At 34.9% G+C, this 22,928-nt stretch overlaps 1 protein-coding gene across 1 annotated transcript in view; it reads right to left on the reverse strand.

Moving 5' to 3' along the window:
• Positions 1-22,928, reverse strand: part of DACH2 (dachshund family transcription factor 2) — a 902,406-nt gene that overhangs the window by 112,575 nt on the left and 766,903 nt on the right. Inside the window, exon 6 of the mRNA XM_028101436.2 lies at positions 19,675-19,847. Coding sequence (XP_027957237.2) covers positions 19,675-19,847 — 173 coding nt within the window. The remainder of the gene's footprint in view (positions 1-19,674; positions 19,848-22,928) is intronic.

Below are 22,928 nucleotides of genomic sequence, written 5' to 3' on the forward strand. Positions count from 1 at the left end.
ACAATCATCAATGTAGTTTTGTTTTTAAATGGTGTTTTATATTATTGTTTAGCATATAATTAACATCTGATATTTTTAATAAAATGAATAGTAGACTTTGAGTATATTAGCTGCAATATTATATCCTAATTAAATACTGATAATTATAATAAATTTATGTTACACTTTAAAGGCTCTATAACTGTTGTCATACCTCAAAAACAAATGTTTTAAGACATAGAAATATACATTTCATTTATATTTACTATACAGATAAATATCTAGTTGTAACACTACACGTACAGCACAAAATAAAAAGAAACATATAAGCAAAGCAGAAGAAAAGAATCAAGATTTTATTTTCTAAATAATTACACTTGTATTCCAGAGTGATGGAATGGGGATAGACAGCAAGATATATATATATCCTTTGTACTACGTTCTTTTACTTTCTGAGAAGACTAGTAGTTCATTGATTGTGAAATTCAACTTAAACTGTCATGGTCAAAAATATGTTCTTTAAATAGTATATGAACACAAACACACACCAATGCAAGGATTTTTATATATAAGGTCAAAATTGTTTTGTTTTTGTTTTTTGTTTTTTTGGCTTTCACTGTCCTCAACGATTCTATGCCAAAATACATATATAAAGTGTAGAACATTCAGTATTTGTCTTTGAGTTGTAACATTGAAAATTTGTTGAAAAAATATGTAATTCAATGAACTACATTTAAGTTTCATGGGCATCTGAATAAATGGACAGGGACAAAGTACAGCAGTTACTAGACAAAAATAGAACTGAGCAAACAAAATCACTGTATGGTGACAAACAGGAGTCATACACACAGCAATATATGCCACCATAATAAAAATGGAAAATTTTTAAGTTGTTTCATAAAATTGATTGTTTGGAAAAACAAGAGAATCCAACTGACAATGATACTTGCTCTTGGCCACTCTGCCTAATAAAAAATGAAAGCTCATTTTGAATTTTTTTAAAAGTTGAAAGGACATCTACACAAATAGAAAAATGCTATGAAAATGAGAAAAAATACAATACTATAAAGGAAGATCCCCCCAAATGCTTAAAATTAGTAAAAGATCAAATAATATTAACTCAAATAACTTACTCTTCAACTCTGTCTTTGACATTTTCAACACCATATTAGGTGAAACAATAAACTAACTTTGAAAAAATGATTTATAATGAAGTACTGTATGGTGACTAACAACATAATTTAAAAAAACATGATTTAGAGTGACAGTAACATTTTGCATAAAGTAATATATCTGCTTTAAGATTTCATTGCCTGCACTTTCCAAATTCAATCAAGGTTCAGTACATTGTTATTGTTTTCCTATGGCATCACAGAGGTCAGACTTTTTTCACCATGTAAACTGTATTATATAAGCTCAGTGCCTTATATTGATTAAGACTTAGGTGGGTTTAAAAATATATATATATATCTGTGTAGAGCTGGAAATGTTTAATTTCTCTTAAATAATTAATAGTTCTATGAACAATTTCTTCTTTGCAAGTAAACAGATCCATTTTTCATCCCTATAATCAGTATGCATCTATTTAGCTACTTAACTGAAATGTGCTTTGGTTCATTAGGTGGCTACTGTTGTGTCTCAGCCTAGTTAAAATTTCACAGCAAGTTAATCTGTTTTATTACAAATGAGAACACAAGTGATAATGTACTCATCATTTGCCAAATACAGGGTTAACAGTATTTGCAACAAATCAATAGGGGTATTTAAAAACGAAAATTGCAACTCTAAAACCCCAATCATTTTTAGTCATTGATGACTTAATTTTATTTGGCATTTATGATTTTACAACCTTGTTACACTTCATGTATTTCATTTGGGCCCATTGACAACAGCTGTAGCTCTTCTGAAACACTACAGGTCTTCTCCAGATTCAAAGTAGCAAAGGGGAAACATTTCCAAAATTGATACATCCTTACCCAATCAAATCCCCATTTCCCCTGCAATTAGTAAAATTATCTGTAATAACAACTCAGATTTTAGCATATATGTATAGTTCAAGGCTTACGCCTAAAATGAAAGAAACATTACAGAAAATGTTATTAATTAGTACATGCTATCCCCTCTTTTATCATACTTTTCCCCTTTTGGGAGGTATATATCACAAATGGTCAAAGGAGACATTCATCATATTAAATCATTTGAAAGTACACTTGAACCTTAATAAAAAATAGGGTCAACGCTTAGAAAATTCAGTTTTATACAAGGTTTAACACAGTCAGTTTGGTTTAGGATTTAGTTTATTGGCAGTAAAGTATCAAATCTGCCCATTTTCATGCAGATCCTTTATTTCATCTCAATATATTCCTTTATGTCCTTGGAAATATGGTGGTATACATGGAATGTATGAAGTACTAATAAATGCATATTAAACATGTATTTATATGTATGTGTACATGTGTGTAGTTGCCCTTTACTAACAACTGTATCAATCAATGTTAAATTGTTACCTCTGACATTTTATTATATTATTATCAAGTATTCAGTGTGATTATGTATTATATAATTTGTCTTTTTATTTTTAATTGGAATTCAACTCTCACTGTAATTATACTTCCAAATGTTAATCTATTAATGAGTTCCTAAAGGATTTAATGGCAGTTCACTACTGAGGAGTGGCTTTTGGAAGTTTGTCTGAGTGCTAAATATTTTATCCAGGCATTTGTCTTGATATTTTATATTAAATTGATGTGCTTCTTCTGTACTGTCGCCAGAGTTCCTGCAGAAACAGAACAGATTGTAACTTGACAGATTTTAATAATAAAATCAGGGACAGGGAAATGAAAAGTTTATTCATTGTTGCTGCTAATTTGGGTTACTACTATTCCTGAGGAAGAATACGAGGCCCAAATTTGGTTTCTGAATAATATTGGAAACATGACAACTTATGGATCATTACAAATCAGTTTAAGAATTAGTCTGTGGGGGTGCCTGGGTGGCTCAGACAGTTAAGTGGCCAACTCTTGGTTTTGGCTCAGATCATGATCTTGGGGTCCTGGGATCAAGCCCGACATTAGGCTCCGTGCTTAGCAGGGAAACTGTGGATTCTCTCTCCCTCTCCTTCTGGCCCTACCCCTGCTCATGCTCTCTCTCTCTAAACTGAATAAACAAATAAATCCTTATTATAAAAAAAAGAATTAGTCTGTGTTCCACAATCACCAATTTACAATTTTATTAAAGTTAACATAAGTGAATATGGCAGGTTTTCCTTGAATTAAAAAAAAATAGGCAGATTGGGGATGCATCTGGAACATGTAACCATGAAACAGTCCAAAATCATAGGCATACCCTACATGTGATCTATGTTATATAAGGGCAAAGGACCCTTTCACATCTTCAATGAGATCAACTTGTTCTGGAAGAGGCTGACAGCTTAAGAGAATCAGTCATAATATCTGTTCATAGCTTGCAAATGCCCTCGATTGGGAAAATGGGTAGTTCAGTGGGAAAATACAAGGCTTCCAAATTATGTTTTGGGCTTGGACCTCTGCCACCCACCCAAACACACACACACACACACACACACACACACACACACACACACACACACACACACCTCAGTTCTCACTCAATGCATCTTCACCTTATGTTCTAAAAGACAGTAATTGCTTTGTCTTTCCATAGAGCATTGTTTTTCTTTTTCAAGTTTTATTTAAATTCTAGTTAGTTAAAATAAAGTGGAATATTAGTTTCAAGTATAGAATTTAAAATAAAGACACAAATAGTGATTTTTTTCAGTGAATTTAAATTATCATAAAAACCCTCTCTGTGTTGATTAACTTTAATACCAGATGTTCACATGTTAATGCCACTGCCTTGTGACCATTTCCTATCAATTCATTAATTGCCAGCTGCTCGGCCAAACAAAAAGCAGAGCTAATCAGATGGTACTGGTAAACAGCCAAATAACAGCTTCCTACTTAAATTTCTCAAATTTGTTATCAGAAAAAACTATGGCACACTCATATTACAAAGTATCCTATGATGTATGGAATTGTTGAATCACTATACTGAACACCTGAAATTAATATAACACTGTATGTTAATTAACTGGAATTAAAATAAAAACTTAAAAAAAAGCTTCCCACAAAAAAATAAGGTACTTAACTGTCAAATAGGAAATAGATTTTCATACCAGTCAGGTATTTTACCTCTTTTGGTCTCAGGATTTTGCCACACTCAGTAATATAACTGAAGGATGAATAGCCTTGCAAGCGTAATGATCATAATGCAATTTCCAGTTCCTGCTATACCTATATTAGTTATTAGATACAAATGCTACTAGCTGAGGGCACCTGGGTGGCTCAGTTGGTTAGTCGACTGCCTTCGGCTCAGGTCATGATCCTGGAGTCCCGGGATCGAGTCCTGCATCGGCTCCCTGCTCAGCAGGGAGTCTGCTTCTCCCTATGACCCTCCCCCCTCTCACGTGCTCTCTCTCTCTCATTCTTTCTCTCAAATAAATAAATAAAATCTTTTAAAAAAATGCTTCTAGCTGAGCCAATAGTAAAGGAATCTGGGATGGAACTAAAGAATACGTGCTTGGAGTAACAATATTCCCAAACTAATTTTTGACTAAACAAAAACAAAAACAAAACAAAACAAAACAAAACAAAAGCCCCCCAAAAACAAAACAAAACAACAACAAAACATTTGTTTGCAACCTGTAATGTCTTTTCCAGTTTTGGAATCAAACTCTGTATCACTAATGATCATTTATGTTAGAAATACTCCCCAAAGTTTAATATCCAATGAATCATTATTTTTTTAACTCAATGCAACAAACATTTTTTAGTGTCTAATGTACCTATTGGGGATGGAAAGGTCTATCAGTATTTTCACATGGGATGTAAATATTCATAGTTCAAACTAAAGACTAAATAATCCACACATAAACATTCAAAGATGATTTAAAATAAAATACAAATCAGATCAATTTTGGTATTAGAATAGACACCCCTCTCCAGTCCCCACCAGATTCCTGACTCTTTTTTTTTTCTGCATGGAGATCAAATCAGCCATGACAGGTGAACAAATGCTCTGTAGAGGGAGGGCTCAATACCTGTATATGCATCTAATGGTGGGGGAACCCTTGGTTCTGGTACTGATAAGAGTTATACAGAAGAATGTATATAAGGGAAGTTACTTCTTTCTCAGGCTAACTCTTGGCCGTAATATTGGTTTCTACTTATTAGTATCTCTATATGGATCCTTGAGTATAAAACATAATAAAATAGAATAATATTTGCTAATATATACTGACTACTAAATGCTAAACAGTGCTCTAAGTGTGTTGACAAGCTTTGTCTCATTTAGTCTCATGTTAACACTATGAGGTAGATATAAGTACTCTCACCAATTCACTGGAAGATGAGGCTAACTGAGATACAGGTAGATTAATTTGCCTAAAGTCACATAACAAGGAATAGTGGAACCAGAACTTAAATACAGGAAGGCAGTCTGACTTCAGAGCCCATGCTCCTACCCATTAGGCCATACTGCCTCCAACGAATCTGCTTCTTTTTTTTTCTTTTTTTGACATGCTTCGTCTTTTATTAATACTGTGTAATTGAATATAAAATATATACAAAAAAGTACACAAAACACTAATGTACAAACTTTCACAAAGTGAACTCACCCATATAACACTATCCAGATTAAGAAACTTAAATACTACCAGCACTCCAGAAGGCTCCCACATGCTAACTTCCAGTCGCTAGCCCCTTTCCTCTCCAACCATAATCACTTATTCTGACTTCTAACATCATAGACTAGTTTTCTATTTGAACTTTTATATGTGTTATGCACTCTTATGTGCCAGGACTTGCTATTTTATACATTATGTTGCATATAACAGTAGTTCCTTCATTTTCTTTAATGTGAAGTATTCCACTGCATGAATAGATCATGATTGATTTATTCATTCCAATAGACATTGGGTTGTTAGTAGTTTTTGTCCACTATGCATAATGCTGCTGTGAACATTTTTGTACATATTTTCTGGTATACAAATGCATGCGTTTTTGTAATGTCATACCTAGAAATGAAGTTGTTGAGTTATAGGGTACGCCTTTTGTTCAGTTTTAGTAGATAGCACGTGTGGTAGGCAGTTTCCAAGATGATGCTCAGTGGTCACTGCCTGCTAGTACTCCTGCCTTTGTGTAATCCTTTCCCCTTGAGTGTGGGCTTGGCTTACTGAATTGTTTCTAAGAAAATGAATATGGCAGAAACAATGGCATATTCTTTTTGAGATTAAGTTATAAAATAGTGATTTCTGTCTTGTGTGTTCTCCCTTACTATCTCTTGGATTGTTCATTCTGGGAGAAGCTGGCTACCATCTAGAGAGGATGCCCTATCAAGAGATCTTTAAAAGTCAATCTTTGAGGCCAGCAACAGCCATGTGAGTGAAGTGGATTCTTCCCAATTTGAGCCTTGAGATGACTGTAGCTTCAGATAACACATAACATCTTTTTTTAAAATTATGTTATGTTAATAACCATACAGTACTTCATTATTTTTTGATGTAGTGTTCCATGATTCATTGCTTGCATATAATACCCAGTGCTCATTGCAATATGTGCCCTCCTTAATACCCATCATCAAGTTAACCCGTCCTCCACCCCCTTCCCCTCTGAAATCCTCAGTTTGTTTCTTGAAGTCCATAGTCTCTAATGGTTCGTCTCCCCCTCCAATTCCCCCCTTCATTTTCCCACCCTTCTCCTAATGTCCTCCATGCTATTCCTTATGTTCCACATATAAGTGAAACCATAGGGATGCCTGGGTAGCTCAGATGGTTGAGCATCTGCCTTTGGCTCATTTCATGATCCCAGGGTCTTGGGATCGAGCCCCACATTGGGCTCCTGGCTCAGCGGGGAGCCTGCTTCTCCCTCTCCCCTTGCTCATGTTCTCTCTCTGTATCTCTGTGTCTCAAGTGAATAAATAAAATCTTTAGAAAAAAAAAGAAACCATATGATAATCGAAGACATACAAATGGCTAACAGACACATAAAAAAATGTTCATCATCATTAGCCATCAGGAAAATTCAAATCAAAACCACATTGAGATACCACCTTACACCAGTTAGAATGGCAAAAATTAACAAGGCAGGAAACAACAAATGTTGGAGAGGATATGGAGAAAGGGGAACCATCTTACACTATTGGTGGGAAAGCAAGTTGGTACAGCCACTTTGGAAAACAGTATGGAGGTTCCTCAAAAAGTTAAAAATAGAGCTACTCTATGCCCCAGCAATTGCCCTACTGGGTATTTACTCCAAAGATACAGATGTAGTGAAAAAAAGAGGCACATGAACGCCAATGTTCATAGCAGCAATGGCCACAATAGCCAAATTGTGAAAGGACCTGAAATGCCCTTCAATGGATGGATTGGATAAAGAAGATGTGGTGCATATATACAATGGAATATTACTCAGCCATCAGAAAGGATGAATACTCACCATTTGCATCAACACGGATAGAACTGGAGGGGATTTTGCTAAATGAGTCAAGCAGTGAAATCTGCTTCTTAATTCATTTAACTTCACTAACAAACTATGATGGTTCTAGCCAGAAACAGTATATAATTCTATAACATTTTTGGTGGTGGATCTTATGTCTGTTTCACTTTTGTGTTTTTGACAAAGCAATGTGACACAGTCCTTTGCACATACCAAATCTTGTGAAATCAGTGAATTCTGTGTTCTTGCCCTTTTTCCAACAAAAAATGATGACAATAATAACTTAATAAGCCAATATTCGGCAATAACTATCTTTTTTGGCTAATTGCAAGGCTAATTGCAATATACTTACTGATTTTTTAGTCTGTATTACCTTTTTTTCCCAAAGATTACCAGTGATTCATGACTTTTTGTCCACCCTACTTAATGCTCTAAAACAGTGTTATCCAAAAAATTTTCTGCAATAATGCAATGTTCTATACTTGTAGTAGCCACAAGTGATATGTGACTATTGAGCACTTGAAATGTGGTTAGTTGCAACAGAACAACTGAAGTTTTCATTTCTTCAATTCATTTAAATTGAAATAGCCACATGTGGCTGGTGGTTACTGTAGTGAACAGTGTTGTTATAGTAAATATATTCTATGCATCTAAAACTCATGGTTCGGGTGCCTGGGTGGCTCAGTCTACTAAATGTCTGCCCCCAGCTCAGGTCATGATCCTGGGGGTCCTGGGATCAAGCCATGCTTGGGCTCCCTGCTCAGCAGTGAGTCTGTTTCTCCCTCTCCTTCTTCCCCTCCCCCCACTCATGCTTGCTCTCTCACACTCTCTCAAATAAGTAAATAAAATCTTAAAAAATAAAACTCATTGTTAATTACAATGGTTACATAGTTTACATCCATGGAGATAGGGAAATTTACTAAACTATAAGCTATATATATATATATATATATATATATAAATATACATACATACATATATATATATATATATATATAGCTTATAGTTTAGTATAATATATATATATACTATCACTTCTCAGATCCCTAAAAAGCTATGGTTTTCTCTCCTACCTGTGAAAAGAAAATTTAAAAAAGATGACAGCTGTGGTGAATAGACAGCCATGTCTATTCTTCTTTGTGTTAGTTTTCACTATTTGAGGGCATTTGCAGGAATCCACACCTCGATTACCAAACATTTCTCACACTGAGGTAGAAATATTTATACATTGGTAGAAGAAAAAGGCCCAAATGAAATCATGTTCCTTTCAATTTGACATCAGTCTATGTTAAGGTGGTATAATTTCCATTGAGAAACAAACTACTTATTCATTAATTTTTATAGAGTTTTCTCAAACTTTTTGTTAACATATTATGTTATTCTGAAGGGGCACCTGGTTCTGGGTGGCCCAGTTGGTTAAGTGTCTGCTTTCTGCTTAGGTCGTGGTCCCAGGGCCATGGGATTGAGCCCAGCATCAGGCTCCCTGCTCAGCTGGGAGTCTGCTTCTCCCTCTCCCTTTGCTGCTCCCCCTGCTTGTGCTCTCTTGCACTCTCTCTCAAATAAATAAATAAATAAAACTTAAAAAGAAGAAATAGAAATTAGTGGTAAACTAGTTTGAAAATTTCTGTTTTGTTTAATGGTTATGAAGGGAGATTGGCATGAAGTGTTTGATTTGATAAACATTTCATATTTCATATAATGCTTTAAAAGGAAAGTGTTATTTTGGGGCCTGTTCAAACTAGGGCCAATTGCTAAATATTCAGTAATTTTGTGAGCCAGGTGTTAAAATGATGGTAACTTGAAATCAGCCATGATGGAAATATTTACAACACAGAAATTGGAAAATGGTATAAGTCAGAGTTTTTCTTTTATTTTGCCTTGTTTTGGATTTTTTTTTTTTTTTTTTTTTTGGAGATCTGGTTTACAAGCACACCATTGGATTCTGGCCCAAATAAAAAACATTGAATGTTTAAGTCTATTATAGGAATTTGAGGTTTTTATTTCTTTCTAATGTTCAACATTATCTGACAAGGCAAATATTAAGTATATGAATAAGTACACTAAATGCTATATTTATTTGAGTTTATGAGCATTCAAAGAAACACAAGTAGAGTGCTGTATGATAAAAATACATATTAGGTAAAATACACTCAATTACTGTTGTCTGCATCCCACATAGTTCTTCTAAAGAACCTAAAATTAGAAACAAACATATTGCAGTAACAAAACATCTACTATTAAAATATTAAACAGAGAATGTAGGAAAATTCAAATCATTATATATAGTTTCCATTCTTCCTATGACTCAGGAGCCCGGGTCATACAGAGTATAAAACAAAATCTGCAAAACCATGTTTTCAAAATAGTACATGAGTTCATTTTATCTATTTAAGTGCTTAATAAAAATTATAAAACTATTAATTCTGTTTATTGTTTGTCTCTTCCCATTAGATTATAAACCTTAAAAACCACCTGATGCATAATAGGGACTCAATCATTGGAAAACAAAAAATACGGATGGACCCACAAACTTTTTAAACTAAGTATCAGTGGCTTATTCTGATTCAATTAGTTAACAAATGGGCTTGTTAACAAATGACAATTGAGTCTACCTGAATTAAAATGAGGAGCTAACATGACTTATACATTAACATAAACTGTTTTCTGATATAGACTCAATCAGAAGAAATGTAAACACCGAAACAAGTGTAAAGAGAGATCTATAGTACAGGGAGGAAAATTGAAGTGCAGAAATATTAAAATAGTTGCTTCCCGACCTTTAACCAGAAATGTTAAGTGCTAGAAATTAAATGCAATTTGTAGGCCAGTCAATTCACTAACTTGATAACCTCTATCGTATAGTCCTAATATTTAAATCACATGCTGTAAGACCAGCTTCCAAAGGAAATTTGGATCACAGTCTCATGATCATCAGTGGCAAAGCATAGGCATCAGCTTAACACAGACTATGCTGAAGAAGAGGAGGAGGTGTTTAGAAGGATATGAAAACTTCTTTTAATATCACAGCATGTTGTTGTTTTTTTTTCCAGGGACATTTTTAAATGATATGGAAAAAAGGTAAAGTTTTACTTGAAAGTAAAAAAAAAAAAAAAGATATGTAATTAAGAATAATTTAAACATATGAATAAATTTGGTAGCTCTTTTTGTGAACTTTCATAAATTTTAATATAACTAAACATGTATTTTGGACTTTTGGTGTAATGTGTCCTAATCTTTTTCTGTACATGTTTCTGATACAAATTATTTTTGTGCAGTCAAGGTTTAAAATGCTGAACATAGGAGTACCTGGGTGGCTCAGATGGTTAAAAATCTGCCTTCAGCTCCGCTCATGCTCTCTGGGTCCTGGGATCGAGCCCCACCTTTTTGGGCTCCCGGCTCAGCAGAGTCTGCTTCTCCTGCACCCTCTGCCTCTCCCCACTGCTCCTGCTCTCTCTCTCTCTCTCTCCAATCAATGAATAAAATATTTTTAAAAATGCTGAAAATAAAGATATAATGGAAATACCAGCAGATCATTAATTGTAGAGAAGCTAGCAAAGGTGACACTATAATCACATTAGATTGTATATTCTGTGGACTGAATATCTCCCCTAAATTCATATGTTGAAACTCTATCCTTAATGTGAAAGTATTTGGAAATGGGACTTTTTTGGAGGGAATGAAGTTGGGGGAGCTCTCATGATGGGATTAATGCCCTTTTAAGAAGAGATATGAGAAAGTTTGCTTCCTGTCTATCTTTGCCATGTGAGAACACAGTGAGAAGGTGATCATCTGCAAACCAGAAAGAAAGCTCTCACCAGGAATCAGAAGGCACTTTGATCTTGGAGTTTCCAGTCTCTAGAACTATGATAAATAAATTTACTACGTTTAAGCTACCTGGTCTATACTATTTTGTTACAGCAAACCACTGAGTTAAGACAATATAATACACAGCAAAGATGGTGAACCAGGTTATTGTGGCTTTCCTAATTCACAGTGGATTTGCCAGAAAGAAATCAAATTTCATAATTATGACATTTCTTTCAAAATGTTCAGTGTTATATTTTCTGATAATACTTTGGAAGGTCAACTGACTCTAAATGGTCAATATCATATAAAAGGTATGGTGACCTCAATTCAAATATTTTGCAAAACAATGAGCAATACTAATTAAAATTTCAGTTTTTTGTGCCAAAAAGCTGGGATTAAAAACAAATCTGTAAGGGCGCCTGGGTGGCTCAGTTGGTTAAGCGACTGCCTTCGGCTCAGGTCATGATCCTGGAGTCCCGGGATCAAGTCCCACATTGGACTCCCTGCTCAGCGGGGAGTCTGCTTCTCCCTCTGACCCTCCCCCCTCTCATGCTCTCTCTCTCTCTCTCTCTCTCTCATTCTCTCTCTCAAATAAATAAATAAAATCTTTAAAAAAAAACAATTCTGTAAATGGGAGAGGGAGGAAGATGGTGGTGGAATAAGTGAACCCTAGGCGCCTTTCATTCCATGAACACAACTAGATAATTATCAAATCATACTAAATACCTCAGAAATTGACATTAAGACTAACAGAACAAATTCCACAACTAAAGGTAGAGAAGTGGACACGTCAAAAAAGTAAGGTGCAGAGATGTGGTTTAGGGGAGAAATGGATCCTGGGTGTTACAGAGGGGAGGGAGCTGTGATCACAAGAAAGGACCATGAAAGAAGACCAACAGGGGAATGCACAACAAGAACATTTCCCCATAGCCACTGGTTTGGAAAATGAGGTGGGCTGAATTCAGTGAGTTCTTGAAACTAGCAGGGCTTAAAGCCAGGAGTTTTAAAGGTCAGTGGGCTTAGCTGGGGTAGAGTCCTGAGGGCACTGCCCTTTTCCTGGAGAGAAGGCAGGCAAAGAATCCAGGGGCAGATGTCATGGAAAGAGTGATCTGAAGAATGCCTGGGAGCACAGTGGGAGATTATTTGCTCTTATTGGAGCATGTCCAGAGAGTCAACATTCACAGACAAGCCTCTTTTGGAACAATGGAGATGGCTGGTGCCATCTCCCTCCCCTGCACCTCAGCATAAACACAAAGCTACCAGCAGGAAGTAGCCCAGAACCAACCCTGGGTTCCTAATTTGCTTAGACCAAGCCCTACTCCCCTGCTTTGGCAAGGTCTTCCCTTCTCAGTCAAGCTTGCCTCAGTTTCAGCACAGAGTGCCCCTCCCAAAAAAGATGAGTGTGAACACCCACCCACATCAAGTCTCTTGACCTGAGAATTCTGCGGGGCCTCAGCTCTGGTGGAAGTGGTGTCAGGTCTCATTTAACAAGCAGACCAGGGCTCACCTTGTTAAAACTTGACACATTCAGGCCAGGGACGAAACACTGTCAACAGCAGGCAAGTAAAGACTGTACAGACAACTGGTCTGAAGGAAAGAGCAGCCAAAACACAATAGCAGAGCACACATAGCACACACAGGAGACACTCCCTGAAGCACTAGGCTGGGCACTACATGACCTCTTCTTCATAAGGCCATTACTTTCAGGAGCAGAAGACATAACTGCCTTTTCTAACACAGAATAACACAGAAACTTAGATAAAATGTGAAGATGGGGGAACTTATCCAGAATGAAAGAACAAGATAAGGCCATGGTGAGAGATATAAGCAAAAAAGTAAGAGTGACAAGTCTGATTGAGAATTTATTTTTTTCAAAGTTTTTATTTATTTATTTATTTATTTATTTATTTATTTATTTATTTAACAGAGAGAGAGAGAGAGAATGAGCAGGGGGAGGAGCAAGGGAAGAGGGAGAAGCAGGCTCCCCATTGGGCAGGGAACCCCATATGGGACTTGATCCCAGGGGTCATGACCTGAGCCAAAGGCAGATGCTTAGCCAAATGAGCCACCCAGGTGCCCCTGATTGAGAATTTAAAGTAACAATCATAAGGATACTCACTGGTCTTGAGAAAAAAGTAGAAGGCATCACTGATACCCTTACCACAGAGATAAAAGAGTTAAAAATGAATCAATCAGAGATGAAGAATGCAGTAAACGTTAGAAACAAGCTTGATACAATGAACAGGAACCTGGAAGAAGCAGAATGAATTAGTGATCTAGAAGAGAAAATAATGGAGCACAATGATGCTGAACAAGAGAGAGAAAGAATTATGAAACATGAGAATAGACTTAGAGAATTCAGTGACTCCATCAAACGTAAAAACATTTGTATTATAGGAGTTCCGTAAGAAGAACAGAAAGTAAAGGGGACATAAAAATTTTTAAAGAAATACTAACTGAACACTTCCCTAATCTGGGGAATAAAAGAGATACCCAGATCCAGGAGGCACAGAGAGCTCCCATCAAAATCAACAAAAGTAGACCCACACCAACACATATTTTAGTTAAATTTGCAAATTGATAAACAGTGATAAATAACCTTAATGATAAATAATCTTAAAACCAGCAGGGCAAAAGAAGTCTTTTACATGCAAAGGAAGACCCAGAAGCCTAGCTGGAGATTTCTCAACAGAAGCTTGGCAAGCCAGAAGGGAGTGGCATAATATATTCAAAGTGCTAAATGGGAAAAATCTGCAGCCAAGAATGCTGTATTTAAGAAAACTATCATTCAGAATAGAAGGAGAGATAAAGTTACCCAGACAAGCAATAACTAAAGATCTAACAATTGTAAATATTTATGCCCTCAACTTGAAAGGATGCAATTATATAAAACAATAACAAACAAAAAGGAATGCATTGATAATAATACAATAATAGTAGGGGACTTTAACACCCCACTTACATCAATGCACAGATCATCTAAACAGAAAATTAACAAGGAAACAATGGCTTTGCATGACATTGGAACAGATGGACTGAACAGATATTTTCAGAACATCCACTCCTAAAACACAAAGTACATATTCTTTTCAAGTGCACATGGGATATTCTCCAGAATAGATCATTGAATCTGACAATACATTAAAAAAATCTTTCATCATGATCAAGTGGAATTTATTCCTGGGTTGCAAGTGTGGTTCAATATTCACAAATCAATCAATGTAATATATCACATCAATAGTAGAAAGGATAAGAACCATATTATCATTTCAATAGATGAAAAAAATTGACAAAGCACAACATCTATTCATGATAAAAAATTAAACTAAAAAAATATAGGTTTAAAAGGAATAAACCTTGAGGCACCTGGATGGCTTAGTTGACTGTGTCTGACTCTTGCTTTTGGCTCAGGTCATGATCTCACTGGTCCTGAGATCAAGCCCTGAGTCGGGCTCTGCACTCAACGGGAAGTCTGCTTGAGGATTCTGATTCTTCCCCCATTCTCATGCTCTCTCTCTCCCTCTCTCTTAAAGAAATGAATATTTAAAAGAAAAAAAAGAACATACCTTAACATAATAAAGGCCATATATGAAAACCCACAGATATTATCATCCTCAATGGGGTGAAACTGATAGATTTTCCTCTATGGTCAGTAGAAAGACTGGGATGTCACTATTACCACTGTTATTTAACACAGTACTGGAAGTCCTAGCCACAGCAATTGGAAAACAAAAAGAAATAAAAGGTATCTAACTTGGCAAAGGAGAGGTAAAACTTACACTATTTGCAGATGACATGATACTATGTGTAGAAAACTGAAAAGGCTCCACAAAAAAGAAAAGAAAAGAAAAGAAAAATCCTGCTAGAAGTGATAAACAAATTCAGTACAGTCACAGGATACAAAATCAATGTACAGAAATCTCTTGCATTTCTATACAACAAAAAAGAAGTAGCAGAAAGAGAAATTAAGGAATCAATCCCAATTATAATTGCACCAAAATCCATAAGGTACTTACGAACAAACCTACCCAAAATATGTAAGACTTGTACTGTGAAAACAATAAAACATTGATGAAGATGACACGTAGAAATGGAAAGATATTCCATGCTCATAGATTAGAAGAATAAATATTGTTAAAATGTCTATACTACCCAAAGCAAGCTACACATTTAATGCAATCCCTATCAACATACCAACAGCGATTTTCACAGAGCTAGAACAAACAATACTAAAATTTGTATGGAACCCCAAAAGACCCTGAATAGCCAAAGCAATCTTGAAAAAGAAAAGCAAAGGTGGAGGCATCGCAATTCCAGACTTCAAGTGATATTACAAAGCTGTAGTGATCAAAGCAGGATGGTACTGGCACAAAAACAAGTACATAGATCAAAGGAACAGAAGACAAATCACAAAAATGAAGCTACAATAATATGGTCAATTAATCTCTGATAAAGAGGGAAAAATACATAATGGGAAAAAGGCAGTCTCTTCAACAAATGGTGTTGGGAAAACTGGACAACAACTTGGGAAAGAATGAAACTGGACCACTTTCTTAGACCAAACATAAAATAAATTCTGAATGAATTAAAGACCTAAATGTGAGACATAAAACCTTTAAAATCTTAGAGGCAAACACTGGCAGTAACCTCTTTGACATTGGTTTTCTAGGTTTGCTCCTGAGGCAGGGGAAACAAAAGTAAAAATAAACTATTGGGACTAAATCAAAATAAAAAATACTTCTACACAGTGAAGGAAACAATGAATAGAACTAAAAGGAAACCTAAGGAATTGGAGAAGATATATGCAATTGACATATCTGATAAAAGATTAGTATCCAAAATATATAAAGAGCTTATAAAACTCAACACCACCAAAAGGAATAATCCAATTAAATATAGAAAGAAGACATGAATAGATATTTTTCCAAAGAAGACATACAAATTGCTAACAGAAAAATGAAAAACTGCTCAACATCAATCACCAGGGAAATGCAAATCAAAAGTACAATGAGATACCTCCTCAAACCTGTCAGCAAGGCTAAAATCAACAACACAAGAAACAACAGGTGTTGGTGAGCATGTGGAGGAAGAAGAACACTCTTGTGCTGTTGGTAGGAATGCAAACTGGTACAGTCACTCTGGAAAACAGTATGGAGTTTCCTCAAAAAGTTAAAAATAGAACCATCCTACAATCCAGCAATTGCACTACCAAGTATTTACCCAAGGAATACAAAAATACTAATTCAAAGGGATACCTGTACCCAGGTGTTTATAGAAGCATTATCTACAATAGCCAAATTATGGAAAGAGCCCAAGTGTCCATCAACTGATGAATGGATAATTAAGTGGCATATATGTATAGAGTGGTATATTATTCCGCTATAAAAAAGATGATATCTTGTCATTTGCAATGACACGGATGAGCAGAGAGTATTATGCTTAGTGAAATGTCATTTGGAGAAAGACAAAAAACATATGATTTCACTCATATATGGAATTTATGAAACAATACAAATAAGCATATTGGAAAAAGAGAGCAAGGCAAACCAAGAAACAGACTCTTAACTATAGAAAACACTTATGGTTACCAGATGGGAGAGTGGTGGAGGGATGAATTAAATAGGTGGTAGGGATTAAGGAGTGCACTTGCTGTGATAAGCACTGGGTGTCGTATGGAAGTGTTGAATCTCAATGTTATAGATTTGGAAACTAATATTATATTGTCTATTAACTAACTGAAAGTCAAATAAAAACTTAAAAATCTGTAAATGTAAATAGAGAAAACGTTTTGTTTAAATAGTCCCCATAGCCTCCAAATAGTAGTATATGAAAAGGTCTCAATTACATAGGTTTGCCCACTGCCAGTAGGATTATAATAGATTGAACTTGAAAGTGTTCTTCACCAAGAAGCATATTGAAAACATATTTCTATTAAAATATACATCAACTGAAGTGTGAAATTTCTGTCCTTATAGCTTAGTATCATATTGATAACTATTCTTGAAAGGAGTGCTAAAAATTTCAATATATTAACACCCATTTGACAATTAATTAGAAAGTTTTTATTATGCTATTTCCTGTGAATTATTTTTAAAACTAATAGTTACAATTATATAATAATATCTTTGCAAAAAATAAACACAACGTGGAAACAATGTCAAAAGCTTCTCACTATTCACGGAAATCAACTCTTTAAAAACAAAACAAAATAAAACTTTATTTTCTTCATTTCCCTACCATCCTCTGATGGAAATCTACTTCTATAGATCTGTAGAAAAATTTTATCAAAGAGCATTCAAAATAAATGTATTGTTTTCAACTGACTTTGGTCAAAACAATTATATGAAAGTAGATCTAATTTTCATATTTGTTAAGACTTAAATAAGCATGTTATCTAATATCAACTTTTAAAAAGCAATATCCAATTTTATGTCTGTAAAAGTTCTGACTTTTTCTAAAGTTGCATATGAAATAAATCAGCAGTAGAAAATATAGTTTTATTGCTTTACTATGTTAACAATATTTGGATTATTTAAGGAGAAGATAATTATTCTTTCCATTTCCATCATCATCACCACCAATAACCAAATGCTAGTCATGAACTCCTCCCCAAATGCCTCTTCACTCCAAATAATGGTGAAGCTACCAAATGTCCCAAGCATTCAACCAAAATGTAGCTGATTCAGTTTGAATAATCATCAATAAGAAAACTAAATAAATGTATTTTTGAAAAGCCATAAACATACCTCTACTGAAAGTGGTTTTCCATCATTTCAAAGCAAGTACTTTAAAACATGCTTTCTTTCTTAATAGTTTTCTAATTTTGTGTGAGGTCATTTACTTAGTAGGTCACCCAATTTCAAAATCATGGGAAACTTATTCCATCTTTTAAATATGTTCATGGATGAGTTTTTTCTCAAAGATAATTCTGTTTCCTAGTTTAACCTCTGATCAAATATTCAAACAACAAAGTTTTGATTAGTTACGATAGACTGATCTATTGTGGGCTACAATCTTTGTGGGAAGCATACTTCTACCTGGCTATATAAATATATATGGAGCTTAATAAAAATTATCAATTTTTCTTGTCCTTTCTTACAAAGTTTAGGTCACAGATTTTCCTCATTATTTTAAAAATCCCCAAAGCTGGAAGCTAATTTAAAATGAAAAAATATCCAGAATTTCACATTTCCTCTTTCTTTTACATTCCCCCATGTACATCTATTACAATCATATCAATATTGCCAAGGTCCAGGTCAAATCCAACAACTGCAATGCTTTTTGTGATCTTTTCCCCCTCTTTTTGCCAAGCTAGGTATAATAAGTCCCTCCTCTAATTCCCGTAACACGTGATGATATTCTATGCCATTCATCACAGTCTGTCTTGTTATTGCAAGCTAAATGGGTACTTGTTGTTTCTATCACATTTAGTTTGTGAGTACTAGAAGTCAGGGATTATGTATTCTTTACCTATATCCCATATTGCCCAATACAATATGTAAACATCAAGAGTATAATATTTGTGGAAGAAATAAAAGAACAAAGGGACAAGTTAATGGGTTGCTCTTATTAACTATACTCTTTTGATCCTATGTACCCTTATATCACCTCCTTGCCAAAAGAAAAAAATATTAAAAACCAAGTTTACATCATACTTGGAGAGAAGGCAGAGAGGCACCATGCCAAACTAAAAGAAGACATCAGGACAGATTATAAAATATTATTTGTGTTTCATTACCCAATGGTCATGAAGTTTTGAAAAAAATAGCATTCTAATTATGATAATGCTATTAATGTTTCACAGTTTTTAACCTATGTTTTACTCACATTATCTCTGGACAGCCAATGAAGTAAGTGGGATAGATCATTACTATAACATTTAGTTAACAGTTGAGGAAACAAGTTCATGCAGGTTAAATGTCATATCCAAGGTTATTGAGCTAAAGTGGCAGGATCAGAATCAAAACGTAGTTCTTTCTGACTACAAGTCCTGCATGGTATATACTACCCCAGAACTGCCTCCCAAACACCAAAAAGAACACAGTGCTTACTTTATTTCACCCTAGCAGTGGTAATGATTTCTGTACACTATTCTGTGTCATTAGTCTTGCTATGCCTCCCACACACTGTGTTCTGTTCATGATTACAAGACATGAAGCTAGAATTAAAGGTGAGATCTGTGGTAATGGAATAAAAACAAACAAACAACAGCAAAACACTTTAGCAGGCCTAGTCAGGAATAAAATCAATACTATATGCTAATCAACTGAGTCAATGAGCTGTGTGTTTATACTGAAGATTCAGTGGTATTGCTAATATTTTCTCAAAATTTACATGTAATTAAAACCTGTGTCCTCTTCCAAATCATGGTTCTTACCTTTATAACAGAGGCCCCAGCTCTGGAGAGTGGACTGTGAATCTGGGCTGCAGCAGCCATGTTGGCAATAGTATTAAGATGGTTCATCTGATTCATTGCCATGGCAACTGATGCAGGAGGTAAGCTGACTGGAAGTAGGGGATGAGGCATCATCATAAATGGCAGATCCAGTCCTAAAAGAGACAGTGCATGTTAAATTGCTACATCTGGAAAAGGAAAATCACATCAAAATTGATGCTATGAAATAGTAAAAAAAAAATTATCTGAATTCTTTCTTGTTGGCTTTTTTTTTAAATCAAGTTTTATTATATCCTAGTATCTCTTTGGGCAATTAATGGTACCTAGGATTTAGTATTGCTTTATACTTTTTAAAATATTCCTATATCCATAAACTTTATCTATTCCTTGTTCTTGCTCTCACTCTCAAAATATTTATAAGATGCAATTTGTTTTACCCATAAAAATAAATAAAAATCTTTATGCAAAACATCATTTTGTTTAATAAGTAACTTTCTTTTTAATCATTATAATATACTGATGTGTTAGTAGCATCTAACTTAACAGTGGTCCTGTTAAGACGGGATGTACATTCACTAAGCTTCAGAATTATTAAAGAAAATAAGACTTGGAAAAAAAAGAAAAAGAAAATAAGACTTGGAATATGTTCTTTAAAAAAAATATTTAATTTATTTATTTATTTTAGAGAGAGAGTGTGCGAGTGAGGGCAGAAGCAGAGGGAGAGAGAATCTGAAGCAGACTCTGCACTGAATGCGGAGCCCAATGCAGGGCTCAATCTCATATTCTCGAGATCACTACCTGAACCAAAACCAAGAGTCTGATGCTTAACCAACTAAGCCACCCAGGTGCCCCTTGGAATATATTCTACCCTTTTAGTTATAATCTCTAAGATGAATGCTGTGGCTCTAATTTGAATTCTTTATCAATAAGGAGTAACTCCCCTATCAAAATATTCAAACTATTTTCAGTTTAATAACAAATATCAACATCATTGAGTAGTATCTAGAATTCTGTTTGTTTTCTTATGTAAGGTGAAATAGTTTTCACACATTTTAAATTTCTTAATTAATATCTTTCAAGTATTATCCACATTACACTTGTGGTAGCCGCAGATATGTCATCATGAAAAATGTAACAAATTAAAATTGTTGTCTACTTACCCCTTATGAGGTTGGGATTTGTTAGTGAACATCTTTGAGCAGAGGCTGGGAGGGGTTAGCCTAATATTACAGATATTAACATCACTACGATAAGTAAACCATAGTACTTTACAATGTATTTTAAACTATTGCCTCAACAGTAATCTTGCCTTCATTTGGACAGAAGCCCAGAAACCAGTAATATTTAACAGATGTTCTGAAACACCCTTGCCTATAATTTTCCTAAATTATTACATATTATAGAAATCTACAATGGATAGTGTTTATGTTGATCCCACATACAATTATCCACTATTAATAATATCCTTTTATCTTCTTTGCCATCCCCTCATTTTTTCTTGCTTCAAAGATCACAACAGCTAGTGGACAACAATGAATCAATTGGAAATATATTCAGAGTCCCCCTAAATCTTATTCCTTAAAACAACAGTAACAGTAATACAAACTTTCAAAACACATACTTTTAGTGCAAAAAGCAGGCTAGAAAAAAATGCTATTAGTTGACTTAAGATCTGTCACCTGGGCTCAACAATGATAGTTGAATTAAAGCCATTAACAACAACAACAACAACAACAAAAAAAAAAACACACCAAAATTGTGTGATATAATAAAACACACTTAACAGGTCTCATGCAACACTAAAGTGGTCATCTCAATTGAAGGAGCTCCTATATAAATAACACAACAGTCACCAATATTCATGATAAAAGCAACCATAAAATGTACTGTTAATAGAATTACACAAGGGTTTATTTTTTTTAAGATTTTATTTATTTATTTGAGATAGAGAGCACGAGAGGGAAGAGGGTCAGAAGGAGAAGCAGACTCCATGCTGAGCAGGGAGCCCGATGTGGGACTCGATCCCGGGACTCCAGGATCATGACCGGAGCCGAAGGCAGTCGCTCAACCAACTGAGCCAGCCAGGCGCCCTACACAAGGGTTTAAAAAATGTTAGAAACTTAAATTCTGCATGGAAACCAAGAAGGAGAATATAGTCTACTTCCTATGACTGCAGATCCCCATAGAATATTAAAAAAATATTTTAAACTTTCCCCCTATCAATTTACTTATGGCTCACTACCTCTAAATCCTTTCAAGGAGCAATTTGTCAAACCCAACTTTTCAGTTATGAAATTTCCTTCTGTGATTATTAATTTATTAGAGAAGCCTCAATACAGAGTAAACACTGAATTAAAAAATGGCCTCTGGGGCGCCTGGGTGGCTCAGTTGGTTAAGCGACTGCCTTCGGCTCAGGTCATGATCCCAGGGTCCTGGGATCAAGTCCCATATCAGGCTCCCTGCTCAGCAGGGAGTCTGCTTCTCCCTCTGACCCTCTTCCCTCTCATGCTCTCTATCTCTCATTCTCTCTCTCTCAAATAAACAAAATCATAAAAAAAAATGGCCTCTGCATCCCCTTTTAAACTACAAGTTTTTCAGTTAGCCTTCCAAAATTACTTTGATGTATATGCATTTTTATACTATACTCATCATATGACTTTGCTATAATGATATTACATAACACATATTAAATTAATTGCTGTTTATCTTTTCCCTAAACCTTCACTTTATGCTCAACATAATAGTAACCATCAATGATGTAAATAGGTTTCTATATAAGGCTCTCATTTACCCAAGATAATTATAGATCTCAATTCATCTTTGCATACTCAGAGTTTTAGTAGAAAAATTGGTCAAACTGCAGATGAAAAGTAGCCATCAGTGTCTCCCTTTACCACACAAATGCTTAAATACGCCTTTGTTCAATTTACATTTCCCTTAATAGTGTAATAATCTGTCCTCATTCTCCAAAGATTTTCAGCATCATTCAGACACCAACTGGCCATATCAAGTCATATGCCTACTTAAAGTCCAATTGATGTGCAAATTAAACACAGATTACAAACAGAATTTAACAGCCTATTGACAGTTTTTAAAATACAATTCATCAAACATTTCAAAAGACCCTGAAGGACTTAAAAATTACACTTTCAGATCATGACATGCAATAACTGTCAATTGACTATAATACCCTAGACTCTAAGCTAATATTTACATCACTGGCTAGTTTAACAGTG

Source organism: Eumetopias jubatus, unplaced genomic scaffold, assembly GCF_037043125.1.
Source record: "Eumetopias jubatus isolate StellerSeaLion01/CBP00866 unplaced genomic scaffold, mEumJub1_p1.0 scaffold_11, whole genome shotgun sequence".
NCBI lineage: Eukaryota > Metazoa > Chordata > Mammalia > Carnivora > Otariidae > Eumetopias > Eumetopias jubatus.